The sequence below is a fragment of the Taudactylus pleione genome, unplaced genomic scaffold, assembly GCF_031769625.1.
Source record: "Taudactylus pleione unplaced genomic scaffold, aTauple2 ptg000584l, whole genome shotgun sequence".
NCBI classification, from domain to species: Eukaryota; Metazoa; Chordata; class Amphibia; order Anura; family Myobatrachidae; genus Taudactylus; species Taudactylus pleione.
In genome coordinates, this window is record NW_028284986.1 from 1543849 (window position 1) to 1557509 (window position 13661).

Sequence of the window (13661 nt, forward strand, 5' to 3'; positions counted from 1 at the left end):
CTAGTGCGTCTATCACTATATATTGTGTGTGTGTGTGTATATATATATATATATATATATATATATATAGTATACATATAATTCCTGTGCAACATTCACACCAAACCTTTCATTTGTCTCCTCTGTGTTCTGCTTGAGAGAATCCTGCACATTAGATTATTTGCATTTTGCCTGGTGCTCGTTCTGTCATTTCCATACAGGTAAAAGAACAGTAATTGTCAGGGAAGCAAACATCTATCTCCTAAGCCCCCAACAACCCGTCTGTTATGTTACTGGAACTCTGTGCTGGGTGACAGGTGCCGTAAATTACATGTCACATCAGCAAAGTGCTTTTGTATCCAGTAGTTTAATGATTTGTATGTGTCGTCCTGTAGTGCGCTGTTATTACACCGAGCAGACAAACTACTTATTAGTCCTACAGTCAGGCATTCGGGTAAGCTGAAAATAATGGCATAAATCACCCATGAAGACCACTGACTCCGCTGTGCCAGCATGTATCTCATCTTAGTGTAGTGTAATGTGCGAAACGCCCTGAAGGCCAATCCCATGGTGTGTAAGGATGCAGTTAGTCCATCGGCTGTAGCCCCCGGCGCTGCTCAGTCATGGATGAAACGTTCCCTGCAGAATCGGCCACTAAAGGGGGAGCGGGGTCGATGTATCTGACATGTCGCCTTAGCGGCGAAAGCTTGATTATTTCTTTTATTTATTATGACAATACAATAAAATAAATCGCTTATTGATGTAATTTATTCCAAAAGTGCAACTGAGGCATCTTATTGAGGATTAGATTCTGTTCCCCTGTCCAGTCTCTGGTGTTCTATGCAGTGCATGGGAGAGATTTGGGCTCTCCATTCCACAAATTAAACAAAATTAAACTACTGCCCGTTCATAAATATCCCTGTAAAGCAATTGTAACATATCAGATCAAATATTAAAGTATTGACAGATTTAAACCTAATAACATCAGTGTTTTGTTAAATGTTTCAAATAAAATTTCCATTCAAAATGTATCATTTAGGTCTCCAGAAATATAATACAATAGAATTATATATATATATATATAAAAAAAAAAATAGTCCGTTCTCCTTCCCTGGGTGCAGCAGTCCAGTGGGTCCCTCTTAACTGTCCAGACATGCACATCTCTCTGTATACCAGCTCAGTGATGTCACTGGGTCACTGTAACAGTCCAGGCATGCACCTCTCTCTGTATAATACCTCAGTGATGTTACTGGCTCCCTGTAACAGTCCAGGCATGCATCTCTCTCTGTATAATACCTCAATGATGTCACTGGGTCCCTGTAACAGTCGAGGCATGCACCTCTCTCTGTATACCGCCACAGTGATGTCACTGGGTCCCTGTAACAGTCCAGACATGCACCTCTCTCTGTATAATACCTCAGTGATGTCACTGGGTCCCTGTAACAGTCCAGACATTCACCTCTCTCTGTATACCAGCTCAGTGATGTCACTGGGTCCCTGTAACAGTCCAGACATTCATCTCTTTCTGTATACCAGCTCAATGATGTCACTGGGTCCCTGTAATAATCCAGACATGTACATCTCTCTGTATACCAGCTCAGTGATGTCACTGGGTCCCTGTAACAGCCCAGGCATGCACCTCTCTCTGTATAATACCTCAGTGATGTCACTGGCTCCCTGTAACAGTCCAGGCATGCACCTCTCTCTGTATAATACCACAGTGATGTCACTGGCTCCCTGTAACAGTCCAGGCATGCACCTCTCTCTGTATACCAGCTCAGTGATGTCACTGGGTCCCTGTAACAGTCCAAACATGCACCTCTCTCTGTATACCAGCTCAGTGATGTCACTGGGTCCCTGTAACAGTCCAGACATTCATCTCTCTCTGTATACCAGCTCAATGATGTCACTGGGTCCCTGTAATAATCCAGACATGCATCTCTCTCTATATACCACCACAGTGATGTCATTGGCTCCCTGTAACAGTCCAGACATGCACCTCTCTCTGTATAATACCTCAGTGATGTCACTGGCTCCCTGTAACAGTCCAGGCATGTACCTCTCTCTGTATAGTACCTCAGTGATGTCACTGGCTCCCTGTAACAGTCCAGACATGCACCTCTCTCTGTATAATACCTCAGTGAAGTCACTGGGTCCCTGTAACAGTCCAGACATGTACATCTCTCTGTATACCAGCTCAGTGATGTCACTGGGTCCCTGTAACAGTCCAGGCATGCACCTCTCTCTGTATAATACCTCAGTGATGTCACTGGGTCCCTGTAACAGCCAGGCATGCACCTCTTTCTGTATAGTACCTCAGTGATGTCACTGGCTCCCTTGTAACAGTCCAGACATGAACCTCTCTCTGTATAATACCTCAGTGAAGTCACTGGGTCCCTGTAACAGTCCAGACATGTACATCTCTCTGTATACCAGCTCAGTGATGTCACTGGGTCCCTGTAACAGTCCAGGCATGCACCTCTCTCTGTATAATACCTCAGTGATGTCACTGGGTCCCTGTAACAGTCCAGGCATGCACCTCTCCCTGTGTAATACCTCAGTAATGTCACTGGGTCCCTGTAACAGTCCAGACATACACCTCTCTCTGTATAATACCTCAGTGATGTCACTGGGTCCCTGTAACAGTCCAGACATTCACCTCTCTCTGTATACCAGCTCGGTGATGTCACTGGGTCCCTGTAATAATCCAGACATGCACCTCTCTCTGTATAATACCTCAGTGATATCACTGGCTCCCCGTAACAGTACAGACATGCACCTCTCTCTGTATACCACCACAGTGATGTCACTGGGTCCCTGTAACAGTCCAGACATGCACCTCTCTCTGTATAATACCTCAGTGATGTCACTGGGTCCCTGTAACAGTCCAGACATGCATCTCTCTCTGTATACCAGCTCAGTGATGTCACTGGGTCCCTGTAACAGTCCAGAAATTCATCTCTCTCTGTATACCACCACAGTGATGTCATTGGCTCCCTGTAACAGTCCAGACATGCACATCTCTCTGTATAATACCTCAGTAATGTAACTGGCTCCCTGTAACAGTCCAGGCATGCACCTCTCTCTGTATAATACCTCAGTGATGTCACTGGCTCCCTGTAACAGTCCAGACATGCACCTCTCTCTGTATACCACCACAGTGATGTCACTGGCTCCCTGTAGCAGTCCAGATATGCACATCTTCTGTATAATACCACAGTGATGTCACTGGCTCCCTGTAAGAGTCCAGACATGCACCTCTCTCTGTATACCACCACAGTGATGTCACTGGCTCCCTGTAACAGTCCAGGCATGCACCTCTCCCTGTATACCAGATTAGTGATGTCATTGGCTCCCTGTAACAGTCCAGACATGCACCTCTCTCTGTATAATACCTCAGTGATGTCACTGGGTCCCTGTAACAGTCCAGACATGCACCTCTCTCTGTATACCACCACAGTGATGTCGCTGGCTCCCTGTAACAGTCCAGGCATGCACCTCTCTCTGTATACCAGATTAGTGATGTCACTGGGTCCCTGTAACAGTCCAAACATCCACCTCTCTATGTATAATACCTCAGTGATGTCACTGGGTCCTGTAATAGTCCAGACATGCATCTCTCTCTGTATACCAGCACAGCGATGTCACTGGGTCCCTGTAACAGTCCAGACATGCATCTCTCTGTATACCACCACAGTGATGTCACAGGGTCCTAATGAATTGTGGGGCTGCATATACATGAATTTGTATTAAGCTTGTGCAGTTTGCCATCCACTATGTAAAAGTGAAATATCTTTTCCACCTGTTCTCTGCATCTCCCCCTTCAGCAATTCTGAATAATATTCCTGTGCCAGACTGTAGGCGGTGGTCAGTGACTAAAGTCATGTTTGGAATAATTGAGACAATATAGGAGCAGACACAAGGTGTGGGAGTACATTAGTAAATCCATGCTGCACTGCAGAGGGGACAGATGTAACATGTGTAGAGAGATGTAGATTTGGGAGGGGTGTGTCCGAGCTCAGGAGCTCATTCAGACCTGCTCGCTAGATGCGTTCGCTCGCAGCCTGTGTATGCAAATCCAGCGCACGCCCAGCAAGGCAGGCGATCGCACGGCAAGGCATTAGCACGCCCACTATGTCTTGGCGTGCGATCACTTTGTGTATGCAGACGCCCTCCAGCCATTCATAAGACGCCTACTTGCGCACGTCGTCTCCTGGAAGAACATGGAAATATCGGTACATCGAGCACCATCGGATGCGATCGCAGCGCTTGAGGTTGACTATACCCTACTGCAAGCACTGCGATCACTTCAGAGTGAAATCCCACCAAGTGACGGGCACTATGACGTTGCCTGTTAATTATGCACGCCTCGGCGTTGAAACACTCAAGCACGCCTGCGTTCGCACCTCCACCCCCCCCCGTTTCTAGAGGTCTGCCCCTGTCACCACCCACACACGGCCTCTCCTGTCACTCACTCTGCTGGGCTGTGTATGCGCAACGTGCGAACGCATTCTGATATTTCGCAGTAGTTGGCACACGCGCATAGCGATGCGTACGCATGCACAGATCGCTACTATCGGTCAGCTATGGGCGTTCGCATCACAGCGAGCGGGTCTGAATCAGCTTCTCAGATCTAACTTGCAGTGTAAGAATAAAGCTGTCAAGCGGGATTGGTATGACATACCGACAGACTGGATCCAGGCGGCCAGAATCCCGACGCCGGGATCTGACAGGGTTAACATACCGACACTTGTTGGTCGGTATGCTAGCCCTCCCCCTCTCCCTAATCCTAACCTTCCCCCTACTTCCTAAACCCCCCCTTCATGCACCCTAAACCTAACCCTCCGCCCTTAGTGCCTAACCCTCCCTCTAGTGCCTAATCCCTAAACCTAACCCTCCCCCCCTTAGTGCCTAACCCTCCCCCTAGTGCCTAACCCCTAAACCTAACCCTCCCCCCTTAGTGCCTAACCCTCCCCCTAGTGCCTAACCCCTAAACCTAATCCTCCCCCCTTAGTGCCTAACCCCTAAACCAACCCTCCCCCCTTAGTGCCTAACCCTCCCCCCTTAGTGCCTAACCCTCCCCCTAGTGCCTAACCCTCCCCCCTTAGTGCCTAATCCTCCCCCTAGTGCCTAACCCCTAAACCTAACCCTCCCCCCTTAGTGCCTAACCCTCCCCCCTTAGTGCCTAATCCTCCCCCTAGTGCCTAACCCCTAAACCTAACCCTCCCCCCTTAGTGCCTAACCGTCCCCCTAGTGCCTAACCCTCCCCCCTTAGTGCCTAACCTTCCCACCTTAGTGCCTAACCCTCCCCCCAACCCCGCTGCTTACCTTCAGCATCCCGGCGGTTGGGATGCTGGCTCTGGGATTCTGACCGGCGTCTGTATTCCTGCGTCGGTAATGTTAGCGTCGCCATGCCAACCGCCGGAACGTTGAATGCATCCCCTGTCCAGCATTTGTGGGCTTCATGCAGCAGCAGCCGGTATTTGCCCTACATGCAAACAGAATACATGTGTTTGCCCCCTTGTGTTGCAGCTTGGTTTGTCCAGGTGCAGTTACGGCTTTTTTCCTGTACTCCCAGCTCAGAATCAGCCCAGAGTTGGCAGTAAATTGGGCATACTGTACGTTACTAAAAGGAACAATGTGTATATTCTCCCGTGCGCAGAGCTGTGGTCATCGGGGGGATTTGCCTAGGTGGGACTGCGCCGTCACACCAGCATTCTGCCTCTCCGATCGGAAGTGTGGATGCAATCAAAATATGTGTGACTCTCCATACCGTGTACTTGCGCGCCCATTTGTGGAGCATGCGCAGTGCGATTATAAGCGAGAAACGCTCCGCAATCGGGTGTACGTACAATACTGTGTCTGTGTGATTGCTGCTCTGCGCTACTGTGTGAATGTGACCTGCATTCCCGGCCCTGGATGGTGCAGACGTCTCCTCTCTTATACCCGTGTTCTATAACTTATCTGGCACCGCATGGATGGCAAAGTGCAGCATACATCATCAGCATGCACACACTCAACACGCGTGACTCTAGACACAAACATGACAAGGCTACAGTCTAACGTGATGCGTGTCTGTGCATAGACCGTATAGGCGCCGTAACTCTGTCAATCTAAGTTCTTGACCTCTTACCACCTTTCAGCTTCGGCTGTCGTCCAGGTTCTGTGTTGTGTGAACAGATGGAGAAGTTTAATTGAAACGAGCGTGGCGAGATATTTTGGCGTATGTTCGGGTCTCGCTGGCTCTGTGCGCCCCTATAAGATGGGATATTTCCATCGGCCTCGCCCAGCGCTCTCGGGTACAGCTGGTCCTGGGAATTAGGCCCAGATTTATCAACAAATGATATCCTTGCTATCACTCATTACTAATCTTGTATGGTGCTCCAACCAATCAGCTCCTAGCTGTCATGGGTTTGAAAAATGACAAGAGCTGATTGGATGGAGCAGCATTTAAGATTCGGAATGCGTGATAACAAGAATATCACTGGTTGATAAATCGGGACCTGTGTACAGCATTTAGCTATAGGTTTATAGGGCAATGAAAAAGTCTTGACGTAAATCTTCCGTAAACTTGGCTAAAAGTGCTATTTATTGCGCGCCTTGTCTTCTCACCAGGCGGTTCTGTTTCAGTTTGATAACTGTACATGCGGACAATGCTTCATTATTACAGAGAAATAGCTTTCAGCTCTATTTTTGCGACGCCGTCTTCCTGCATGACATGGAGAACGCCAGATCTTGGAAGTTTGCTATAAGCTGACTTGCGTATCGTGCGATTTTACGAGCAGACGCTGTTTATGGATCTATCCTCCATATGCCGGACCCGAGCGCTCTCTCTCCGTATCTGTGAGACCCAACGTTCTGCCGGCTGCTTGAATTAAAGTCTCTCCGTCTGTAACGTTACCTGCAGCTTTTGTGCAGTCCGTCCCGTGATCACCATCCGTGTCCTGCTCACGTATGTGGCGGCATTTCATGGCTGGGTTACTTTGTCTACTAACTTCTCACCTTCTCTCCTCTTATCCTTCGCAGAGGGGAGTAGAGCAGACTATCAGGTTAATTGTGCATTTATTTCCGTGTGCCTCTCCCCAGATCCCGGCATATGTAACATGCATGCCCACCTGCTCCCTATACACCAGCATACTTGCATGCCCTTCTGCTGTGATTCTGGTGATACCCCCGAGTCAGTGACATAAACGCCTTTAACCCATTCATTGTAGCGCTGCGTCAGAGAGAGAGAGAGGTGAGAGCGGTGCGGCATGTTTGTGTGAACCAAAGAGCCTGTTCCGTGCTGGGCGCTGGGGTATCTGTTATCAGTACATAGACCTAAGCTGGGTACCTCTGTCCCAATGCCAGCAATTGCCGGGCAGCACTGGAGTCTCCTGTCTCCTCCCAGATTGCTGATTCCCCGTAATGCTGGTTGCTTATATGTAGTCATCTGTCCTTTTAGACACTGCGTGTGCCCCGTATAATACAGACCGAACTGACCGTAACAGTCTCTTATCACATAAATAAGGATGGATAATGCTTGCTACAGGAACGGCCCAATGTGGTAACATCTCCTGTCGGTCACTTTGCTGGATTAGTGGAAAACTAAATCCAAGAGATAAATGGGCGATAGAGGTGATAAGATAATTGGTAGCATAATAACACTGCAGTATTTTACCAGTTCCCACCGTCATTTACAGTATATTCTCCAGAAAGTCCCCAGGGATGAGGCGACCTGGTCTTCTGCTCATAATACATTGGGTCTAATAATAGCGGACTCGGCACCACTGAAGCGGCTACACTTTCGCTCTGGTTTACAGTATAGTGACCCCATTCTGGTGGACAGGAGGTGCGAGTCCTAGTACCAGAACGATGAGCAGGGTTTGGGAAGACTTGTCTGCTAGCCGGATGAGAAAACCCAGTGTGTAACGCTGCCTGTACTGAACCATGATGTCACTGATGTACAGTACAGTAGTGGGGGTTAGTTTTTCCAGTAAGCTGTGACGCCCATCTCTGAAGTTAAGTGGGACTTCTGCCTGAAACAGTCTGTTGAAAAGTAATTTACAACCTGTCAAATGGCAGCATCGGTACTTCTAACTAATCTAACTAATCTTTCCCAGTAACAGCATCTCACCGCATGGGCTGTTTTTACTGTCGGACTGGAGCAAGAAGGACCCACCGGGGGAATGCAGTGGTAGGGGCCCATGCTTAAGGGGAGTGGTCTTTCACCAGAGGGGCTGTGGCCAGCCACCACATATGCATGGCTAACCATTATGCAAATCTTGATGTAGTTTCTGTAGAAGGGAACCGAGCCCCCATGCTGATCAGTGGTCCTGCTCCACCGTCTCATAGAGTAACAATCTATAATTTGAGGTCTGGAATGTGACACCTAGAGGAGGGGGGTGGTCCACAGACAATGGGGTCCACCAGGGACTTCCCCTGTGAACCAGTCTAATCCTGGCTGTTTTCGTGGTTACGTTTGTGGCTCAGTGGGTTACGTTACTCACAACCTCAAAGTGAAATGTCAGCCCCAGTGGGTTCACTGTTTTACAGACTCTATCAGACAGAAATTCAGGCATTGAGTCATTCCAGGACTTGTACTGCCCAGGATGATTATATTACTAATGATGGGCATACACAGCCAGATAAAATGTCTGTCAGACCGGCAGACATTTTATCTGGCTGGCTGCCAGCCGCAGATGTCGCCGGCATACACTGTGAGAGAAATCTCACAGTGTATAGCCCGACATCCTCGCTCCGCCCCCGGGGGAGGAGACATTTCCCTGAAGGAACACAGGAAATGTCTGTCGGCCGCGCTGGGCATACACTGTGAGAGAAATCTCTCAGTGTATCAGCCCGTCATCCGGGCTCCGCCCCCGGGGGAGGAGACATTTCCCTGTTCCTTCCGTAGGAAGGAACACAGGAAATGTCTGTCGGCCGCGCTGGGCATACACTGCCCGATGCGGCCGACAGTTACCAGGTAAATATCGCATCGGACGGGCATGTTGGACAATCCTGCATGCCCGACCGAGCAATATTTAACCCTCGGTCGCCCGCACACATGCTACAATTATCGGGGCGATCTGCCGATATCAGGCGGATCGCCCCGGTAATTGTAGCGTGTATGGCCAGCATTAGGAGGCAGATTTTCAACTTGAGTTACCGTTTAGTAACAATGTATTGTATTGTGTATCCTAACAGCGGACAATATGATACATAGCAACAGCTTATCAAATGTTTTAGTCGGTGAGCTAATCCACACAGCATTGGATAGATAATGCAGGCACTATAGGGATTATTTGCTCCCTATGTGATCCTTTGTAATCTTTTTACTCTGGTTTGTGTAATAATATAGTATGCACCAAAAACGTGCACATTTCCGTCAGTGTCCACGTGAATAGAATAGAACATGTGCTGATCCGGCCCCTGGCGAATGGCTCTGCTTTGATGTGGCGCACGTGCGCTCACTCTGGCAAGGTTGGCGCATTTCTGTTGCCATACTGTAATAGATGACATATTCCACAAAGTACAAAGTAGCGATTAACACAGCAGTTGTCTGGTGCAGTTAGAATGAAGTGTTACAGATTCAGTTAGCGCGGTGGGGAACATTGCTGACAGCCGCCACGTAACCCGTAGTTATACAGTGTAAGTGTAATAGTGTTTGGGTGTGATATAAGAGAACATGGAACTGGGCACAATTTATATGGCCGATATGCTCTGGACAGGCTCTTTGTACCTTCCCCAGATGTAAAGCAGTGTCATGCTGTATGTACTGTGTGCTGTGTGTACGTGTGTGTGTACTGGGAATCAGGGCCTTTATCTGTGTGTGCTGTGTACATGTGCGTGTGCTGTGTGTACATGTGTGGGTGTACTGGTCACAAGAAATCTGTGTGTGCTGTGTGTATCAGGAATTGTGGGTATTAGTCTGTGTTAGTTTGTGTACAGGGAATCTGGGACAGTGTGCGCCATGTGTGCTGTGTGTACTGGGAATCAGGAACATTTGTGTGTGCTGTGTGTACTGGGAATCAGGAATATTTGTGTGTGCTGTGTGTACTGGGAATCAGGGTCCGTTGGCTGTGTGTGCTGTGTGTACTGGGAATCAGGGTCCTTTGGCTGTGTGTGCTGTGTGTACTGGGAATCAGGGTCCGTTGGCTGTGTGTGCTGTGTGTACTGGGAATCAGGATCCGTTGGCTGTGTGTACTGGGAATCAGGGTCCGTTGGCTGTGTGTGCTGTGTGTACTGGGAATCAGGGTCCGTTGGCTGTGTGTACTGGGAATCAGGGTCTGTAGTCTGAGTGTGCTGTGTGTACTGGGAATCAGGGTCCGTTGGCTGTGTGTGCTGTATTTACTGGGAATCAGGGCCTATTGTGTGTGTGCTGTGTGTACTGGGAATATGGGCCCATTGTCTGTGTGCACTGGGAAACAGGGCCCATAGTCCGTGTGTGCTGGGAATCGGGATCCGTTTTCTGTGTGTACTGGGAATTGGGGACATTTGTGTATAATTACTGTGTTACTTATTCTCTGTTCTTTCTTTATCAGACACAAGATGACGGGGACCCATCAAAGCCGCCGTGGTTTAAAGGAGGGTGAGTTCTGTTCTGTATCTACATGTTGTTGTATGTCTGTAGGGCGAGCGCAGCATAGTGCTAGATAAACTGGTCCGTCTAGCAGTGGGAATGAATGCGTCGTCCTTTCCTTCAGCAACTGTAGCGGGCTGGAATCCCTCAGTCATAGGAACGTGAGAGACCACCCAGCAGAGGCCAAATAACATTATTAGTGGGATTGGTAATATGCTGCTGCCATATTGTGGCCTGGACCACTGTTCATATGAATGCACTTCACCAGAAACCAGTGATGACATTGAGGCATGAGTCACGCAGTAAGTTTATGCCTCAGTGATGTCTCTGGTACTTACTACAATTATAGGCTTCATTCTCATGCAGTTTGTCCAGCCTTAAAAATGGCTGCCCCCACTGTGTAGGTAATGGGCCCACTTTACGTGATACTTCTTTCCCACACCGTATTCAGTTAAGGCTGTTTAGCGCACAGAGGGCCTGATTCAATTTGCTTCAAAATGTCTGTGCAAATTTGTCTCCGATGTTCCTTCTGCTCGGCAGTGAGAAGCCATGGAACCATCTTAGCACATACAAGATCTTGATGAAAACTTGCCTAACTGTTTCTTTGTCGATGTTTACCATCTCTACTGTCATTTGGATGCTGAGGGGCTGATTCAGAGCCGCTCGTAAGCGGCCGCTCGTTCGCTCCGAGCGATGTTCGCACAACTGCGCATGCGTATGGGTTGTAATACGCATGCGCCAACCAGTCATTGCGGTCGGAAATTGTGTGCTCGCAAAATAGCGAATGCCTGCTAATTTGAGTGACAGAATGAGGTGTTTGTGGGTGGTAACAGGGGAAGGTGCTTGAAAACGGGGAGTGGAGATCTGAACGCAGGCGTGCCAAAAGGTCAGAACGGGCGTTTTAAGGGTGTGCATAATTAACAAAGCAGCGTCATCGACCACGTCACTTGGTTGTTTCTTAGCCTGAACTGCTCGCATGATTGCGGTAGGAAAATCCAACCACAAGCACTGCGAGCAGTTCAGACGCCTTTCGATGTACTCGATTAATCTAATAAATAGCGGAGATAACGTAGGATGCGAGCGGCCAGGGGGCGTTTTTTACAAAATAGCGAGTGCATGTTTCGTTCGCTCGTTCAGACATAGAGGCGTCAACAGACCGCAAAGAGGGAACGCTCAATTTAAATAGCCGGCCCCTTTTTCTGAACGAGCGAGCGCAAATAGCGTGCGGCTCTGAATCAGGCCCAGAGTATTATAATGTATAATTGCATCTGTCATGTGTGGTAATTATGTATGCGGTGTAAGGAGAAAGCCCAGTTGCTACTACCTCACACACAATCCTCTCCCTACCCCGTCCCTGGAAAGTTAGTCACAAGCTTTGTTACAGATGGAGCAGCCTTTTGTGGCAATTTTCTGCACCTATATGCAAAATGTCTCAGTAAACCTGAAACAGTGATTGCATTTCTTGGGTTTACCATTCACTGAGCTCACTGTATAAGACATGGGGGGAGATGTACTAGTGATAACGTACCAGCCACTCAGCTCCTAACTGTCATGTTACAGGCTGTGTTTGAAAAATGACAGTTAGGAGCTGATTGGTTGGTAGTTTATCACTCTCCAATTTATCACAGAGCTTAGTACATCTGCCCCATGAACTGCAGACATTCCCAATTCAGTGTGGGGACTAAGGGCCTGATTCAGAGCCAGACGCTATTTGCGCTCGCTCGTTCAGAAGAAAGGGGTGGCTATTCAAATGAACCGTTCGCTCTTTGCGGTCTGTTCACGCCTCTAGGTCTGAACGAGCGTACAAAACATGCGGTAGTTTTTTGGAAAACTACGTCCCCTGGCCGCTCGCATCCTACGTCATGTCCGCTATTTATTAGATTAATCGAGTACATCGACCAGCGTATGAACTGCTCGCTATTCTTGGGGTTGGTTTTTCTTACCGCAATCTTGCGAGCAGTTCTGACTATAAAATAACCCAGTGACGTTGTCAATGACGCTGCTGTATTAATTATGCACACCCATAAAACGCCCGTTTTGACCTTTAAGCACGCCTGCGTTCGGATCTCCACTCCCCGTTGTCAAGCACCTTCCCCCGTTACCACCCACATACGCCTCCTCCTGTCACTCAAAATAGCAGGCATTCGCTATTTAGCGAACAAATGATTTTCGGCCGCACTGTCTGGTTCGCGCATGCGTATTACGATCCGTACGCATGCGCAGTTGTGCAAACATCGCTCGGAACGAACGAGCGGCCGCTTACGAGCGGCTCTGAATCAGGCCCTAAGTTGTCCCAATTTTCCAGTCAGGATTGCCCGTTGACCATTTTATCTGTAGACTTTACATGAATATGACTTGGCGGGGGTACTTCAGTCAGCATTGTCCCTAGGTAGTGCAATAAAGAGCTCTCCATCTGTATGTGGAAGAATGCTGCAGATTGAGCAGATGAACATAATTGGTAGCAATGTGAGACTGCGGAACGCAGCTTAAACTATGTAGCTATGAAAGTAATTCTATTTCTGACAAGTTGTGAAGAAGCGACACGTTATGTAAATACTCTCCAGTAATCTCCTATAGGATTAGCAATTCCGTATAATATTAATTCTTTGCTCCCTTTCATACCCTGCAGAATATTTACAGGCAGCGATCTCTTCTAATCTTGTCGTTTTTGTTCTTTGAAGTCTTAGATAAATCAGAGCAAACATATCTTGCTGTGATTAAATACAAACTAACAGTTCCGCTTAATACAAAACTCAGGGGTGGTCTTCTCTCCGAGCAAATGAATCGCCCTACAGTTGCTGGGTATGTTTAGTATACATTGCGTGGGCTGTCCATACAAGGCTGTGATTTTGATAATGAATAAAGGTGCATACACACGTAACGATTTTTTAAACGATGTGTCGATAACGACGTCGTTCTCGTTAAATCGTTAAAGAAAATCGTTCAGTTTATGAGTTATACCGATGAACGATAATCACAAATGCGCACTCCCGTTTGTAGTTATCGTTCATTGTCCGTTTCAGACTGTCCAACATGACGATTTTCATTACGGGAAGGAACATCATTAGGTCATCGTTCAAAAAATCGTTCATTACACTTCAAAAAAATCGTTTACTTTTTCAAT

The 13661-nt window shown here is 48.0% G+C and overlaps 1 protein-coding gene across 3 annotated transcripts in view; it reads left to right on the forward strand.

The window, feature by feature from the left end:
* The window catches only part of LOC148481366 (protein unc-13 homolog B-like), a 296399-nt gene that overhangs the window by 38018 nt on the left and 244720 nt on the right, over nt 1–13661 (forward strand). For all 3 annotated transcript variants that reach the window (XM_088453621.1, XM_088453622.1, XM_088453623.1), the window contains exons 3-4: nt 7006–7028; nt 10500–10546. In XM_088453621.1, coding sequence (XP_088309747.1) covers nt 7006–7028; nt 10500–10546 — 70 coding nt within the window. The remainder of the gene's footprint in view (nt 1–7005; nt 7029–10499; nt 10547–13661) is intronic.